The following is an 18,897-nucleotide window of genomic DNA, read 5'->3' on the forward strand; positions in this document are numbered from 1 at the left end:
GCGGTTGCCTCTGAGTCTTCCTGCACAGTGTCGGTTGAGAAGAGGCGGGAAAAGCTACGCTGGTGGAGGAAGGAGCCTCCTGCATGCTGGGGGGACGAGGATGGAGGGGAGCCACCCAGGTAAGAAGGGGATGGGTGCAGGGATGGGACCATCAGAGGGGAGAGCCTAAGCCTTTGGAGGGGAGGCATCCGGGGGGACAGTAGGAGCAGTGTCAGAATATTTACCAGACGTTAATGCCATTTTTACAATGGAAGGAGTAGAAACCCCATTTGAGCGGGGTGCGAGGATCACGCAGACTTTCACCCCCCCCCATTTTTTCCCCTTTTATTGTAGATCATGATACATTGTATTATTTTCAGAATATTTAGCAGAAGTAACACCATTTTTAGAACGGAAAGATTGTTACGTTGAAGAGGGAGGAGGGATAATAATTTTGATTGTAACTGCTGTAATGTAGGTTGGAAGTCACTTATTTATCTTTTTTTTCTTTTAACTGTATTGTTTCCTGCACTTTTAATTTTTCTCTCTCTCTTCTTTTCTTCTTTCCTTCTTTTATATATTTCTTCTTTTTCTTTCATTCAAGTAAAAAATCTCAAAAATCAAAATAAACACACAAGGAATAGAAACCCCACTTGGGTGAGGCGGGAGGAACACGCAGACTTCTTTCCCCCCCCGATTTTTTCCCTTTTATTGTAATGTTGTAAATCATGATACATGGTATTATTTCAAGGCAGATTTCAATGCAGTAAGGTTTATATAATATGATTAAAAATGACTAACATTCTATTATTTAAAAAGCTTGCAGTATTAAAAATAAAAAGTAATAAAAAATCTAGTCCCTGAATTTGAGAAACACCCAATACCTTTGCAAAGGGGCTTTTTCGCCCCTCCCCCAGCGATAGGAGCCACAAGTACTTCAGGCAACGCAAAAGGTTTCTATTAAGGGTATGGTTACATCTTTATATATGGTACAGAAACAAATGATACATACATTTGATATTTGTGATGTATCAGGAAGCAACAAATCAAACAATAAAAGACATTGATTGGGCGTGAGAAAAGACAAACACCCTTAAAATATGTTGCATCTCCTCCTTTCCCACCCAGGTTTGTTTCTTTAACACCCACAACACTCAAGGATTTCAGAATAGAGCACTACTGTTTGGTTGACTGTCCCTGAAAGGGCTAGTTTTTGCATATGAAAGGAAATAGCTTTGGCTCAAAGGAAAAACATGGTTTCCTAAACTTCAAAAGGAGGCATGGATGCCATGCTAAAATACTAATATCACCTTTAGTAAAATGCTAATAATAAAGCCTAAAATTCTACGTAACAGAAAGAAGCAAGTAAGTCAGCTAAGAAGTAGATGAAGACATGTCCAAGCAAGGACGTGCTGACTGTTAGGCACAGGCTAAAAAGATAAAAAGTAACGTATAAAGGGGGGTATTTGGCAGTGATCTTGCGTGGCTGCCACCCAAGCCTGCTTACTTGCTGTGCTGGGGCTCTTTTAATAAAGAAAAAACTGATTCTCCGCAAGTGTCATCTGGCATCTTCTTTCCTGGCTTGGAGCTGAACACTGGGAAGGGTTTTTTATTTCCTAACAGCAGCAAGGAGAACAGAGATGCTCCTCACAAGATGTGATAGTTGTGCACAATGAGTCTTCCCCCCCAATCTCATCCATCTCCCCCTCTTCTCAGCCAGTTTTTTTCTTTTTTTAAAGTTGCAGTTTACTATTAGATGTTGAGAAATACTTGGCAGATGAGCCATGGTTTTTCTTCTCCTTTCCCCAGCTGTTCAACCCAGAAGGAAGGGAAATGAAGGTAAATAGGGCAATGGAAGAAGTAGCTGCTAAATTGGGGCGTTTCTCTCTCACCAGGGGCAAATGTTTAGCTTTCTGGATCAGAATTTCCCGCCAGATTTAAGCTGAAGTCTTCCAAAACATATTATGCATTAAAACTCAGAAAATGTGTGATCCAGCATTATGCTACGACAGAGTGATGTATTTTTTGATAGATTAGATTTATATCCTGCCTTTCCTTTAGGGGCTCAAGGTGGCATACATAGTGCTCCTTCCTCCTCCATGTCTCCACTCACAACAACACCCCTGAGAGGTAGGTTGGGCTGAGAGTCACCCAGTGAGCTTCTGTGGCTGGGGCGGACTTGGACCTGGTCTTCCCCACTCCTAGTCTTTTACCCCTACAAAGGGAAGAGAAATTACAATGTACAGCACAGCTTGGTTTTGCCTCTCTGAAGGCTCCTATGAGAATTTGCTCTTTTGGAATACTGCCTAAAACTGGACTTTTGTCAGAGGTCCCCCGGTTTAGTTCATCCTTGTTGACAGATTTGTTTCCAAGTGGGGAAAAAAAGGTGTAACCAAGGATTTAGCCTATTGTGGTCTTTCAGTTCAGTTCTTAATCATGTATGGCCAGAATAAAGCCTTGATAGAGGCCAAACAAAGAGCCCTCGGTTTGGGCCTACTGTACAGAGGAAGTCTTAAGGCTCAATCCTCAACTGTAAAGGCCCTCCGTTATATTGAAGCCCTATTCTACAAATCCTTCTCTACTCTTAAATGTTTATGCAATATTCTATATTAATATTAATAATGTTAATGTTAATATTCTAGTATTCTATCAGTTCATCACAGGAGCCCTCACCTCTTATGGATACGTTGGAGGAAACAAACAGTAATATTCTATTCAACTGTGTCCATGTTTAGATGAAAATATTGAAATAGTTGCCTATATAAGATTGCACTGCCCCTCATATGCTATTTAGTGCTCCAAGTGAATAATCTTGCTAAGTAGCTGGGCTGGCCTCTAGAGGAGGTTGGGTGTTTTCTATTAATGGTCCAGTCTATTAATATCATTTACCTATGACACTAGTTAAATTGTTCCATTGATATGACCTTTAGAGAGTGTGGAGTTTGAATTTGGCCTTTGTCTTTCATCTTTTTTATGAATCTGCATTAACTGTATTATCTGATTAACTATAACTGACTCTTTGGTCTATGACTAAATAATTTTTTTATTATGTCCACCATGGTGAGTGTCATGAAGAAAGGGGATATAAATCTAATAAATGATAAATGAATAATGAATAATAGCCACTATATCAGGTCATTAAACAATAAAATACACATTTATTCAAATACATAACCAGAATTCACATGTGCTAAGCCAACATTTACTTAGCACTAAACCAGTGTGAGCTACACCAACTACAAAGTTTGGGTTCACAGATTGATGCTAGTTTTCTGCCAACCACATTTTGGCTTTAGCACAAAAAGCAAGTTCTGCTTAATGTGTGTGAATTTAGCTATAATGGCTTAGTGTGAGATGTTAACTCAGTTTTAGAATAAAACTCCATTGGCCCACTTTGGCAGTCAAAAACAGCTTTGGAAAGAGATACTAACAAGGTTTTAAATAGAGCTTTGGAAAGAGATAAGTAACAGTGTTTTAAATAGAGGAGTCCTGAATGCTTTTAATTCAGTATGAATAGGATAGTGTCTGAAAGACTTAATTGAGGATGGTAGGAAATGTCTTAGGGTTACAGGGCTTCACTGTAGAAAAGGCCCATTTTCTGGCTATCAGGCCCACTAGGTAGGCCAGACCAGGAAATCAACTCTACAGGAAGACTAGAATTACATTTATTGAGACAGGCTATAATAACAAAATTTTGTATTGCATTGTACCTCCTCCCCCTTCTTACATTTCACTGAATCAGGGAGGCATCTGCCTGAGCTGCTTCCAAATATTATCTTTCAAGTATTTCCCAGGGCTTAAAAAATGTTTCAAATTACCCCTTTGCCTAGGTAATGGTTCTTGCATATTTTCATCAAAGTCATTTCCCTTACTCTCTACACCAATCACAAAACACAGCCATGTGAAGAAATCTAAAAATGCACTCATTTGCTGAGAATCTTTATATATTGTTAAATCATACCATTTAATTGCTATTATTTTTCTGTGTGGAAAGTATTATAATATTGTTTTTGTAACATGCAGGAAGCAGAACACTGCAAAAAAGTCACCTGCTGGGGGAGATGGGCAGCATACAAATTTAATAAATAAATAAATAAAAATAAATAAGTTTCCATTTCACAAGTGGAAGCTTACAGCTAAAAGAAAAATTCTTCCATACAGGCAAAAAGCCTATATGCTGCCCAGATTTTGATATACCTGGGTTAAAATATACTTGGGTGAATGACGTTACATAGCTGATGTGGATTATGACAACATTTAAACTATTCTGTTTATTCTTTCTCCAGATTGCTGGGACTTTGCATCAAAAATGGAAGAGATGCTGTCACTTGTGAAACAAATGCAAAATGGTATTTTGAAGTTCGGGCCAACAGTTAAAGTGGAATACCAGGCACTAGGCATCTTAGTAGGATCTTAGAATATGCACATGACAGCAACATGTGTGAGCTATCAATGAGCAAAGTGGGTAGCCCCCTAGAAAATCTATAATCTTTCACATTTGAGCTAGGGCTGATGGTTTATTAAAATCTGGAAGACAACACATTGCTTACTGTATAGAAAATAACTGGGAATCGAGATATTTGGTAATCTTTTCCCTCTTATTATGGAAAGTTTATTCTGACTAGAAGATAAAATTGGACAGAATCTAGGGGCTGAAATGTCTGAGATGTATTTGTAGGAAATGAGTTTCCTAATCTGTTAACTATAAGCAAATAAGGAAAAGTAGCTCCAATTGTGTAACCTGTAACCTGCCACATCTATCCATGTATGTTGCAACATTATGCCTGCACAGTAGGAATAGTTGATTTCATGTCTCCTGTAGGGCACAGCCAAATACCATAACACATAATCTAGGAGACCCACAAAATGTAATCAATATGTATATTGTGACTTTAATACTGCTTTAATGCCAGGAATGTGGCCAGATTCTGTGGCTTCTGGACAAATTCACTTGAGAGGGTTGTGTGTGTGTGTATGTGTATGTTTGATTTAAACTGAACTGCATGATGAGGGAAGGCTAGAAGCTTACTGGGTGCCAGAGGAAAAATATAACAGAAGAAGGGATGCTGATTTTAGGGAAAAGGTTTGGAGACCCAATTTTCATTAAAAATAATTCCAAACCAGGATAATATAAACTATAAACTTTATATCAATATTATTTGACAGAGAATTATTTTAAATTATCCTGTTTAGGTTCTGAAACTGTCAGTTACATTGGCACTGGAATGAATAAAATGAAGTGATACACAGGAAGGTGGTTATGGTGAATTTAAATATTTGTAAAGTTTTAAGGTACTAATATAATAGCATAGATCAACATGAAGAATGCAGATGAAACTTTCTCCTTCTTCCTTTCCTTGGTAGTGGGAAATCTAGAGCCGAGAATAGAAGATCTAATAAAAAGAATTAATAAATTGCAGCAAGGTAAGAGATTCAAATGGGACACAAAGTAAAGGGCTGGCTTCTATAGGCTGGCTGAAGTCACTGATTATATTAATATATTGTTTAATAGACTTATTTGAATGAACATAAATTGGGAAATAGAAATATTTTACCTCATTTGAAGAGATTATTTGATTTAAATATACCGTAACCTTTTGAGACTCTTGGTAGTTCACAACTTCTAACACAACAACAAAATTTCCTTGCTAAATACAAATTTAAAATAAAATTTAAATTAAATTAAAATTACATAACCCTGACAATATCACAATTCCCAAATCCTCTGGAATAACTCAGTCTTAACTAACTTCCTGAAGGCTATTATCAGTGCAGCTAATCTTGCCTCCAGGTGGAGGCCTGGGATTGTCAAGAGAAACATCTCCTGGCCTTGACCCCCTTGGAAACGGGGCAGTCCCAAAAGTTTTTTCTTGAGAGACACTTTGGATGGGTTAAATCTGGTTGGTGGAAGCAGTCTTAATGGTATCCAGGTGCCAAACGGTACAGGGCTTTATATGTTAAAAGCCATATTTTGAATTGCACCTAGAAATGTACTGGCAGCCAGTGCAATCAAGAAGAATTGAATTACACCTGGGCTAGTGTACTCAATGCAGTTTCTGAGTGGTTTCCAATGGCTACTCCATTGTAAATATTTTGGTTTCTTTACTATTAAAATTTGATCACCATAATAATTATGATCTCTTATAACACATCCAAAGGGCATCAGACTGGGGGATGGCTTTTCTTTGAGGTGGGCATAAGATTATAAATCCATGATACTTCCTCAGATGGGATAGAAACTAAACTAAATGAATATGTACTGTAATAAACTAGGTACAGATACTTCCAGATGGAGACTCCATATAACAATTGGGGAGGTGATGGTGATGAATAATGTTTTATGAAAATAGTACCCTTTCTTTGCATCTATTGAAAGAGAAAGGAGATCTGATTATATTTGTCTTCTCATTTCCTGCCTTCTTCTAGAGTTTAGTACATCTTCAGGAAAGCAGTGTTTCTTATAATGAGACTTGGTTGTGGGAATACACAATTATTCTTTTGGGAACTCTCCCATAAGTCTAACAAGTATGTGGTTTGTGTCTGGCTAGTGACCATCTGTATATACCCAGTTTATTTCAATAATGGGATTGTAGGTCTATTTCCATCACAAGTAATGCTAACTTTGTGCAATGATTTTGAATTAGTAGTGAAGTGAGTAACTTCTGTATTAAGGTACAATCAATAGAAGTCTTGAGGAAAGAACAAGCATATCTGGCCAATAAAAATTAACAGTATCAAGTTTTGCAATAGTACAAATTGATAATGATTGTTGTAATTGATTGAGTCAAATGGCACTTTTCTGAATCTCCTCTGGCAAAGATTGTTGAATGCTATATATATTATTGTTCTTGTGCTATCCTCAACCCCAGAATTCCTTCCTTCCTTCCTTCCTTCCTTCCTTCCTTCCTTCCTTCCTTCCTTCCTTCCTTCCTTCCTTCCTTCCTTCCTTCCTTCCTTCCTTCCTTCCTTCCTTCCTCATTAGGAGAGGACATGGAATCTCTTTTCCTCTAGTTTGGAGTAATAATGAATACGGCAGAGGATGAGATGGTTAGATAGCATCACTGAAGCAATGAGCATGAAACTGAGCAAACTCAGGGAGGCCGTGAAGGACAGGAAGGCCTGGCGCAATATGGTTCATGGGTTCACGAAGAGTCAGACACGACTTAACGACTGAACAACAATACTGAATTAAATGATGTCAGGTTAAAGCTGTACTTTTAAATTGACGGGCAAAGGAAAGGAGAGAATTTTACAGGAGTGGAGTTCTTGTTTTTCTGTTTAATGCTCTACTATTTTCCCATTACTACATCTGTCTCTTTCTATCTGCAAACAGTGGATTGTTAAAAATAAAAAGCAGAATAGTTCTACAATATATTTAATTGTTATTATTAGGACTCCTCCATCTGGAAGCTCTAGGACAATCTTAGTAGAAATTTGTATTACTTATTTTATTAGAATAATATTATAATGGTTTAAATGTGGTTTTAACCATTATGCTATAATATTACTCAGATGCAAAATATCCTTGGGACGAGCTACCCACTCATCATTTACTCTCTCAATCTATTTGCTGTATGCATTTTTCTTCAGCTAAGAAGATATTAAATGAAGAGATCTCTGAGGCAAATGAACATAGTAAAACACTTCAGAGGGAGCTGGAAAAGTGTAGGTATCTGTTCTGACATAATTCAGATTGAAGCCATTTAATCAAATGCCACTAATCTCTTCCTCCACAACGAGTATTTAAAAAGCGTATGAACTTTAGAATGCAGTTCACTTTGAAGCATGCTTAGTTTTAAGTAGACATGTAGAGAATTCCATTATTACTCTGTTCACACAGTAATACTAAGCCAAGTTTTTAAACCATGGTACTGTATGCTGAATAAGTTAAAATGGCTGGTAAGTACATAACCTAAATCATAATGGCTGGATTCACATATAATCCAATTATATGTGAATCCTGCCATTATGATCCAAACAATAACGGGTAGGTATGTACATCACTAAGCAAGCAGTGACGTTATGCTATATTGTTATGTATGAAATACAGTGCTGTTAATCCGCAGGCACAGGCCAGTTAATTTAACTTTATTTTAAGAACAACCAATATATTACATGAGATGGGATATGGGAATGACCTTGGGAGACAGGAGGGAGAGCCGCAGACTAGACAACTGGCATACAAAAGATATAAAAGATCACTGCAATAAGGTTACCTAGAATAGTTTTTCTGTTCATGCTTCTAGACAGAGGGCACTTTAGCTGTAGCAGACATACTGTAGCTGGAGGCAGCGGGCAGATTTTTAAAATGCAAAGTTTTAGAAAAACAAGCACCAACTTCTGAGGTTTCTTCCATTTGTGCTTTCTGCAACATCATAAAAATAATACCTAAATGAAATAACTCCTTCTCTTGTAGTAAATGCTGAGAAATCAAGCCTTGAAGAAATATGGAATGAGAAAAAGGGTAATGGCAAATTCAGAAATTAAAAATTCAGATTTTTTAACACTATCAGTTTTAGCACTTGTCCACATTATATTCCTTGAAATTGCATATTTGTTGCAAGGACAATTCACTATCAATATGATTGCAATATGAAATGCAGTTTCAAGAGATACTTTATGTTTTGGCATTATTAGTAAAATTAATTTAATTGAATTAAGATTGATTAATTTAATTAAAATGTATCTTTCAATGCCCATACCATTTTGTATAGGTTTCTATTTTTCAATGTTAGGAAAAAAAAATCTATTTCTTTAAGTTTTGTGTTAATAGTTTCCCGCTGTTGCTGTTACAATATACATTTATATCCTATCCTTCAAAACATGTATTTCTAGGATGGCTTACAGAATTGCAATAGAAACTGAAAAAAAAAATCCAAGTAATTTGAGACAATGGCAGTACTAAAGCTCAGCATAGCCCTATTTTTTAAACAGCTACAAAAGGACAACATGGCTATCCTATGCAGTCAGTTGTAAGGGTGGATTTCTCCTCCCGGCTCCTCTTATTCTCATCTGTTACATGAAGATGATATATTTCATAGGCAATGGGTTAAGGCAAGCTGAGAATCCTGTAGCCACAGGCTACATGCAGCCCAAGTTTCCTTCTGTAGTGCTCAGAGCCATCTCTGACCATGAATGTTAAAAATAAAAAGGCAACATTTCCCCAACTTTTGAGAAGAGAAGCAGATGAAAACTCTAGTGTAAGCCCTAAAATAGCATACCGTAGTTTAAAACCACCACCCAGCTCCCCTCAAAGTCTTATCACATGCATATGTATAGTGTTCACACCCACAACATGGTCCTTAGCACCCCAAATGTTACATGCACTTTTGGCAATCAAAAAATTAGCTTGGGTTAGAACTCATATCACATGACAAATAATAGCTAGAAAACAATGCTTAAAAATAGTGTGCAGTGCAGAGAGAAAATTGTCTCTACTTTCTCCACCTGATAACTTTAATAATTTTTGTACATGACAATATTGTCCACTTTATTTTTTATTTACTTCCTGAAGTTTCATAAGATGGAATTAAACTTTTTCATAGATAGTACCTGCTGGGCCAACATTTTCTTCAACTGACAACCCCAACATCCTTTCCTGATGAGGCTTTTCTCTTTTGGCAACCTTCCGATTACCTGTGCTGGGTACAGAGGAGAAATAGAGCACTCCCTTTCCTGCAGTCCCTTGTTGCTTTATCTAATAAAAGTGTAGCATAATGTGATTGCACATGTTCTGTTCCCTGGAAACTGAAAGTAGTGGCATTACTTTAATGTTAAAGAACATGCATACAACCATGGTAGAAATATTATGCAGAAAAGAGAATAACTTGAATTGCTGAGCATTAATATTTACCTTTCTTGCAGAGATCAGAAAAGTCATGGAGTTGCACTCAAAGGAGGTAGAAGCTGAAATGCAGAGGTGAGCTAGGGCCCCTGATCCATCTGCATTGTGGACTTAGCCATTGAAAAGTACTGAGCAATGTTAGAGTTATCAAGACTACAGCAGGAAATATAGCAAACTACTCTAAGAAGATCTATATACTGTATCAAGACTGCTGTCAGTATGTATTTATGCATATGTTTTCAGTATAGATGACTTATATTGCAATACATGGTCCCAGCTCAAAGTGATTATCATCACAAAATTAAGAATTAGTCCATTCTATATCTTAGCTTCTTCTCATTTACCAGGGAGCAGAAATTGAACCTGGGCTGTAAGCAACAAATTGAAGAACTCACTGCCAAGATCCAGGTGGAAAAACTGAAGCAGAGGGACCAGAGGTTATTTCCTAAAATCTTGCAATTTTGCCATAAATGTTGGTGTGCTAGCATCTTCTGATTTCACTTAATTCATGTATTATCAAAAAAAGTTATTGCATTTACCTTTATCAAATCACATTTCAGACTACCTGCCTTCATTCCTTTAGCAAATCACTTTCTGCAAAAGATAAAGCTGCAGTGATTGAAATCATGAATAATAATGCAATTAAATAAATCTCTCACTTGGTCACAATATTCAGGTCACTCAGTAAAGTTGTTTGCTGGTAGGTTTAATATTAACAAACAAAAATATCATTTTACATAGCATATTTACTATATGGAATTCCTTACCACAAAAGGTAGTAATGGTCTTCTGAATTAAATAGCTATAAAATGGCTTAGATAGACAGAATAGTCTAACTGCATGCCTTAGCCATGATGGAAAACTGTATGCAGTCTCAATATTCTGAAATACTACACTTGTTACAAGGTGCAGAAGATGAATATGTGGGACTTACTATTCCATTATTTTTCTCCATTGATGACTTCCTTAGGAATCTGGATAGCTAATGTTAATACTGAATGTGGAACAAGATGACTCTATAGCAGTGTTTCAAGTATGTTCTGTGCAGCATGAACAGTATGTTCAAGTATGTTCTGTGCAGCAAGGTGTTACATGAACAAGTAGGCAGTATTTTACAAACTCTTGCAGGAATGCTATGAGCATGTGTACCTTGTACATTCTCTCTAAAACCAAGCCATTCTCGCACATGTTGGACTGCACAAGTCTTTTTCACAGCGATACAACATGTCACACTGACCAGCACTTTGGTGATTGAAGCAGGGAAATCCTGGTGCCCGGCCTTGACAAAGATTTTCCTAGCCCTATTGCACAGTGGCTGCAGCTTCATTAAGCTAAGCAAGAGCACAGCAGGCAGAGGTCACTGAAGAGTGCCAGCAGATCCAGAGTACGAGTAGACCCAATGCTAGTCAAAGTGACATGGCTGATGCTTTCATTTGCAGCTTCTTGGCTTACTGCACAACTAATAGGCATGCTCACCCCAAACACACAGTCCAAAGCAATGCCCTTTACGACCAGCACCTGGTTCACCTTTTCCAACATGTATAGGCAAAGTGGCTCACAGTTGAGGCCCAGGCCCTGCATTTGAGGCAGTGCCTCTCCTTGGCCAGCTCTTCAAGAAAGCCCAGGTTGTTGATCTGCTAGTTCCTGTTGCAGTTGATATTCCCTGGAAGTATAAGTGCAGCAAGAAGCTGGAGTTGTCTGCAATGCAATAGTTTAATTCTGTCCTATTCCTGCCCTACATTTATTTTTTCTACCTTCAGATTGGCATTTGAGCAGTTACTTGATGAGTTGATGGAGAAGCACAAGAATCTCTGGGAACTTTATGTAAGGACCTGTTTTTTTTCCCTTGTAGCATAAATTATATTCTATACTACTCATTAATATTGCAATAAATGTAGGCAGCAAAACTGTGAGTTAGAGATCTTGAATTCTGATTCTATTACCTCTGGGAACAGTGACATCAAATTAGCTAAAAACATTTGGCCCTGTCTGCAAAGAAAGGATCTGTGGGTGTATAAGGAACAGGGAGGTGAATATTATTTGCTTACAGACTGACTGCTGACTTCTGGATTCTTGGGTGCTCTAATGAGCCAAACCTGTGCTTTATCTTCCTATTTTAACTCCTAGGAGCACAGCCAGTTGGTACCATGTAAATGAGATAAAATGAAATGTCAGGCTGAAAAGGGCTGGGCAACTGCCACATTGGAAACAAAAATAATAAGGCCAGTGACATATGGAGAGAACTTTTCCCCACAATAATTGTTATGCCCAGGGCATCATTAGCAAGACTGCCTGTTATACACCAAGAAAAATGTTATGTAGTTCTTATTGGTTTGCCAAGAATGGCAAGAATATGCATACAAGAGATGCAAATAACTGTACATACAATTTATCTGTAGACTTAAGCTATCCCATAGATGCCAGGGCACATGTCACCAATAGCTCCTGTGCCAATATATGATCACTGTCAGTCAGATGAAGGTGTGTGGGTGTTGCTGAATGCTTGTACTCTGTCTGTATCTATAGGGTGGGGCTAGTTCAAACATTCTTGATCATCTTTTCATCATTTGGTACACAATGGAATTGTCCTCTCAAGTAGTATGGGCAACCCATGGCTGATACATGGCTTTCAGTCCTATTTGTGCTCCCTCCATCCCACCATGATTGCATTACCAGTAGCTGAATTAGCACAATTTCTGCTCATTTTTAGTAGGAAAGGAGTAAGTACATAAGCCTGTAATAGGCTTAATCACTGATAAAATGTTTTTTAAAAACCAAGAGAGAAAGCAAAAGCCCCAAATGCAATCTTTTTCTCCAGTGATATTTTTGTTACCCATTCCTGCCTCATCAGTGGATGAAATATTTATAATAGTATGGACCTGGTCACAAAAAATTGCCAATCTCTGTTTGAATCCAGCTAAATGTGATTCTGCACTCTTTAGTTAACACTTAGATGGGAATTTTAATACTAAAATTCATATAATTAATGTAAAAAGCATTATTGTTATTTGCATTACTGTACCTTTTACTATAATATTTTCCTGATTAATATATCCTACCTTTTATACTCCTTCTTCATACTGATATTTGCTTGATGGGTAAAACTAGAGGCTATTTATATCATATATATTTAAGTCTTTCCCCTGTGAGACAAATATAATTTCTCTGTTTGATTTTAATTGGGGAAATAGCATGAGCAGAAAGGTTGGCTTCCTCCCAATGCTACAGCACCTGTCTACAGTATAAAGTTCTTGTTTTTGCTGACCTCATTATAGACATTTAAACAATTTATTGGAGTTGGGAGATTCTTTTTACTGATTTCCTTCCACATATCTACAACATTTTTTTTGTTGCTGTTCTTGTTTCTCTTCATCATATCCTGTTCCACTTTTCAGGCCAGGGAGAAACCAGTGGCTGACATGAGAGACAGTAAGGAGCAGTTGCTAAATGAAGGTGAGAGAGAGAATGTACCATTCTGGGCATCTAGGAAAGGAAGGAATCCAAAATCATTCCAAAGGATGATTTTTTAACACAGTCATTGTGCAGTTATTACTAAGCTGTTGTGTGAAACCCAAGCACACCTTCCTTCAAGGTTGTACTAGTGCTAAAGGATTTTGAATATTCACCATATTTAATTTTCTTGTGGCTGAAAAACATTTAATTCCCATTCCATTCCTTTAGACTCCATGACCATTACATTTGTAGAATGCTGATGTTACTGGCCTCTATTGGAAGTGCCTGTTAAATATTGTGACAAGTAACAAAGTTGAATTTTTTAATCTACATTTGTTTGTATCCTTAATGTTAAATTCATCCATTCATAGATTGAGAATTCCTTAAATTAATTCCTTAATTTGCATTGAGTTTTGTGTTATAAGCATTTTAAATTCAGTCAAATCTCTAAATATGTTACCTTATTTTTTTTTTAGCACCTTTTGAACTATACTGCTTATTTGAAGATATTGAAACCAATGAGTTGATTCTGGCCCTTCCAAAGAGAAAGTCTTGAAAAGTTTTATATTTGTTTTATTATTAAAGATTAAATCAAAACATCTGAGGGCTTAGGACTTAAATAAACGTTTTACTGAAATATGATTCAGAAACGAAACAAGTCAAAGACTGCATGATTAAATAGATGCAGAATTTAAACAGGACAATTGATGTGTAGCAATGGGAATATCAGTGGAAGTTAAATTCTAAGCTTACTATGAATATTATACTCAGAGAAAATTAGTATAAGATCTTTTTTCATTGGTATATTACTCCAGTGTTAATTGCCAAAATTGATAACACATATTAAAAAAAAAAGTGCTGGAAAGATGCAGAAAAGTACAGAGATGTCCCTGAAGGAGGAATTGAACAGCCATTAGGTAAACACCAGCTTCTTGACGGAAATTACATTCAATCTCTTCATCAGAAGAGTAGCTTTGGGAGTAAGCATTGGTAACTTTATATTGAAAAAAATAAGCCTGATACTAACTTTAACTTAATTTGGAAATTATTTATAGACTATAATTATGCACTTAGTCATTGCCACATCCAAAGCATGAGTTCCTTTTCACAGCACTAGATTCTGTCTGGCCATAAAATTAAGCATGATTTCACTGACAACCTCATCCTGATGCCTGAGAAAAGTTAGGTCTTTCCAGAAGACTAATATGGGTGTAGCCTTTCAGACCTCAGGAAATGTGCTGTGCCAGGTGCCATGATAGAGAAAGTATGCTTTCTGGGTCCTACTATATGGCACTGTTTTCTAGACCCAGAGCACGTCCACCTTGATGGAATTCTTGGAATAGCCAGACATATTTGGGGACAGATGTTCCCACAAATAATCTATCCATGCACCATGTAGGGTGTTATGGGTAACTACCAGCACCTTAAATTGCAGCCAGATGCCTTCTGAGAACAAATGCAACTTGTGAAGCAGTGGTATAACATAGGCATACTGGGGTGTGCCCAAAACTACCCACACTGTTGTATTCTGGACCAGGTGTAGCTTCCAAATCCTCTTCAGTGGTAGCCCTGTATAGAATACATTGCAATGAACCAATTGGGAAATGTCATCATGTGCTCAGAAGACCTGTGCCTGAAAATGTGATCTGATTATAAACGTACATATACACACAAAATTGAACGGTTTTGCACTATAGTCAATAAAGTAGTCATCTGAGACTGCTGTATAAACAAATGAGGCTGGTCTGGAGATGACTTTTTTTTGCACAGACAGTTCTATTTTCTTATTTTTAAACTCATATGAGGGCTTGACACCATAATTTCTGATTTATACTGCATAGTGGATCATTCTCTCTAATACTGAACTAGTGAAATATAGAGGAACATTTTAAATATAATACCCTCTCCCTGGAAAGCTATGCTTGGGGCAGTGTCTCATTATAAAGGAATTGAAGTTTTGTCCAATGCCTGAGTTCTCTACCAGCATTAATATAGCACTGCCAAGAAGTTAATATCTTTTTTTATTTTTAAAATATTTTTTATTAAAAGTTTTAACTACAGTAATAAAAGATAATACAAGCTAAAAAGAAAAATAGAGAGAATAAAAGGTGCAAGAAAGAAAAAAAGAAAGAAAAAATAGAAAGCAAAAAGAAAAAAGAAACCTAATAAAACAACTTCTCACCCTCATCACGACAAGTGTAAACAAATTCACTATCTCCTTCACCTCATTTTAATTAACAGATACAAAACTCTTCATCCCATAACTCAATTCTTAAGTATCAGCAAATCCAGTAAGCAACTTCTTTTCCAATCCAGGTGTCAGCAAAAAGTCCAAATAGAGCCCTAAAATAATAACATTAGTTAACAAATATAAAACTCATCATTCCTTATCTCAAGAGTTGAGATAAAGTGTAAGCAAATCCAGTACACAACATTTTTCCAGTCCAGATGTCAGTAAGCCCAGAAAGAACCATTCAAAATTAACATGTCCCATGATCCATTCCATATTAATTAATTAAATTGATTTAATTAATTAATCCATTCCATATTAATGTTCCATTCCATATTAATCCATTCCATATTAAGGATTGAAGGCATTCACCTGGTGTTTCCAGGCGTTCATTTTGAAGGTGTCTAACTTTGAAGCAGTTAATAGGCAATTTCCTAAAGTGGTAGCAAAGGAAGTGCCAACTTAATGTCCTTTGAAGGTTCTGACAGCAGCTGGAGCAAGAACGGCAAATTCCCTTGTCTCCCATTTCTCCCACCCTCTGGAGACCACTGGCTTGCAATCTCCTCGTGAGAAGCAACTGTATGGAGCACAACGTGGACAATCTCACATCCTCCCTTTCTCCATAGAGGGTCAAAGGAGCTGATCTGCTTGTTGGCTCCTTGTTCTTAGCTGCAATTGTGGCTCTTAGTCATCTTCAGTCCGCCATGTTCCTGAGGAAGTCCAAGAAGTTAATTTCTATTGTACTTTGAAAGTACCTTTAGTTTCCAAGGCAGGTAGGAATTCTTAAATATGATGTGCCATAAAGGACTTGTATGTTGTAATGTTCCATTAGAAAAACTAATCCAGGAGAAACTGGCTCATGTTCAAGATGAATTGGATTTGCTGAACCAGGCTGCATTCAGTGAAGAAAGGAAGTTCCTGAAAAGCCGGGAAGCTGCATCTGCCTTGTGAGTATACTTCAGTTCTCCTCTGGGATAATATTTAGAGCTCAGATAAATAAGTTTGTTCCTTCCCAAGGATATCCAAGAAATTACCTTTTAATATTTAAAATGAACTACAATAGCAAGTAAAAGTGCTACTTTAAAAAAAACAAGTCTAAACTTTCTAAGAGTAAGATAATTAATTATTAATACCTTGTGCAAAATTACATGAGACATTATTAAAAGTTCTGGTATGCTTCATTATATTTTTTGTAATTTGGGACTGTTAGAATAAAAATGCATGTACCAAATGATTTCTCGCCACAAAGGCAACTAATATCTTGATAGATTTGACCTATACAAACTCTTACTCCTGCTTTTTCATTTCCAGAGAGTTATTTCAGGAGGAAAACAAGAAAGCAAAAAATTATCTTGAAGCAGCCTTGAAGTGCAATTCTGATTTGCAACAGAAATGCAGCAGGTGAGCAGAAGAGTGGGAATGTATTTTGCATAAGCATGTATAGCTAATCTTCTGCAGATTCACCTCTGAAAGATGAGAGGTTCTAGGCAAGAGAGTTGTTAGCTTTAATGCTGTATCCTTGGACTGTGGTGCATTGTCTGTTTGAAACAGATTCAGAATGAGAATTTTATGTGTCATTAAACATTTGAAATCTATTAGGATTCAGGCAAAAGTCAATATAAGAAGCAATATACTATTGCACTTTAAAACAAAGATAACCACCTCTGTCATCCCCCAGAATTCCTGCTCCTGCCAGCTTTATTTATAATTTTATTTATTTTTTAAAATGGAAATATGGTCACTAGCTTTGTCTCCTAGCATAATTTTTCTTTCCACCATTGCATCTGGCAACAATGAAGCTTTGTTTCCTTTTTATTTATGACTATTTTGATCCTGTTTGCATTGTTTTATTTCAAGTATTTAATTTCTTTCAGACTAAAAACAGAGCTGGAGGTCATGGGGATAGAGGATGGCAGCATTAATGAGGATTAGCTTGCAGTCCACCATACTGCAGCACAGGATGAAATGTAAATATTCTTAATGCATTCTTTAAGGCTGTTATCTAACAATTAAGATACTTTCACACAGGAAACTGTCTAGAATAACACCTCTTGCTTTGTAAGCTGCACTACTTGCCAGTTTGCTGCTGGGTGCAATTCAATGTCCTAGTCATTACCTATAAAGCCCTACATGGCATAGGGCCTGGTTACTTGAGGGACTGCCTGTCTCCCATAGTATCTGCCCAGCCAATTCAGTCTGGCATGTTTGGTGTACACCAGGTTCCTTTGATTAAACAATGCAATCTATTGGGGCCCTGGAAGTGCACCTTCTCTGTAGTAGGGCCTGCCTCTGGAATGAGGTTCCCCCTGAGATCTGGATGGTCCCCACCTTGCTGCTGTTTTGAAGGGCCTTGAAGACCTGGCTCTTGGCCCAGGCCTTTGATGAGGACGATTGAAACCCTCTTTGGGTTGTGTGGGTGTTTCTTTTTCGTTCCTGTCTGGTTTCGTCGTCTTTGCCATCTTCTACTCCTTTGTTTTTTATTATAGTATTTTTTCCTTGTTTTTAATGCTTTTTACTTGTGAACTACCAGAGTTGCTGGGAGTTGGGCAGTATATAAATTTCATAAAACAAATTAATCAATAAATACATTCAAAGCCTCGGTAAAACTTTGAAATGCTGCAGCTGTGAAGAGATGGGCTGGGCAGTCTTTCTCAGTTGGTAGGAACTCTTGCTTTCCCTTACCTCCTGATTTCTTGAGTGCAACACTTTTAGTGGATCTTTCAAAAGGAAGACACCTTGATGGCTTTGCAGCTTCCTCTCATAGGAACCACTTGGATTTTTTTTTTTTTTTGCATATGACCAGACAAATGCATAAGAGTTTATGTGAAAGCAATTTATTTTATTTCTCCATTGTGAAGTTGGCAGAAGAGCAGTACAGATCTTCTTCAAACTGCTTCTGAGGAAATGGTAGTGTGGCAGTGCCCTTAGGCCAATTTTGGTTTACTGAACAGTGAAATTCATTTTTCTTCTCTCCATGCAATGAAAGAAGCACTTTAAAAGATTATAGAGGTAATTTCCTAATTTTACATCTCTCTCTATTCCCATCCCCCACGATAGGTTTATCTGTACAGCAGGAGAAATCATCTCTTTGGAATATTGGATGTCTTGTTTCACCCTTAAATTTGTGGCAAACCATTTGCTGTTAATAAATTCCTATTACCTCTGCTGTCATGAAAATGATTTAATGGAATTTTTTGCTTGCTTCTTAATGTTTATTGCTGCAGAGTATCTCTATATCAGTTTTCTCAACCTCAGCAATTTAAGATGTGTGGACTTTAACATGCTGGCTGGGGAATTCTGGGAGTTAGAGACCACAGATCTTAAAGTTGCTGAGGAGAAACAGATTCTTCACAAAGTGTATTAAGAATAAATGAAACATTTGCCTTCCAAG

The 18,897-nt window shown here is 37.1% G+C and overlaps 1 protein-coding gene across 1 annotated transcript; it reads left to right on the plus strand.

Annotated features, from left to right (window-relative positions):
- Positions 1–5,200: 5,200 nt before the first annotated feature.
- Positions 5,201–18,295, plus strand: LOC112540587 (synaptonemal complex central element protein 1-like). Its single transcript, XM_025166400.2, has 10 exons — positions 5,201–5,403; positions 7,570–7,644; positions 8,396–8,443; positions 9,844–9,898; positions 10,171–10,260; positions 11,584–11,647; positions 13,219–13,276; positions 16,339–16,453; positions 16,818–16,907; positions 17,381–18,295. Exons 1-10 carry the CDS (start codon positions 5,298–5,300, stop codon positions 17,436–17,438), a joined length of 759 nt encoding a protein of 252 aa, XP_025022168.2. The 5' UTR covers positions 5,201–5,297; the 3' UTR covers positions 17,439–18,295.
- The last annotated feature ends 602 nt before the right edge of the window (positions 18,296–18,897 follow it).

This window comes from Python bivittatus, unplaced genomic scaffold (genome assembly GCF_059951505.1).
Source record: "Python bivittatus isolate LINGU-HERP-01145 unplaced genomic scaffold, Pbiv_v1 ctg000220_np1212, whole genome shotgun sequence".
Lineage (NCBI taxonomy): Eukaryota > Metazoa > Chordata > Lepidosauria > Squamata > Pythonidae > Python > Python bivittatus.

What these genes read in the sequence shown, in the direction of transcription:
- LOC112540587 (XM_025166400.2), top strand. Translation starts at nt 5,298, where the DNA reads ATGAAGAATGCAGATGAAACTTTCTCCTTCTTCCTTTCCTTGGTAGTG. An exon ending in TCAGAGGGAGCTGGAAAAGT is followed by an intron (nt 7,645 to 8,395) that starts GTAGGTATCTGT and finishes CTTCTCTTGTAG; the next exon opens with TAAATGCTGAGAAATCAAGC. An exon ending in GGAGCAGTTGCTAAATGAAG is followed by an intron (nt 13,277 to 16,338) that starts GTGAGAGAGAGA and finishes ATGTTCCATTAG; the next exon opens with AAAAACTAATCCAGGAGAAA.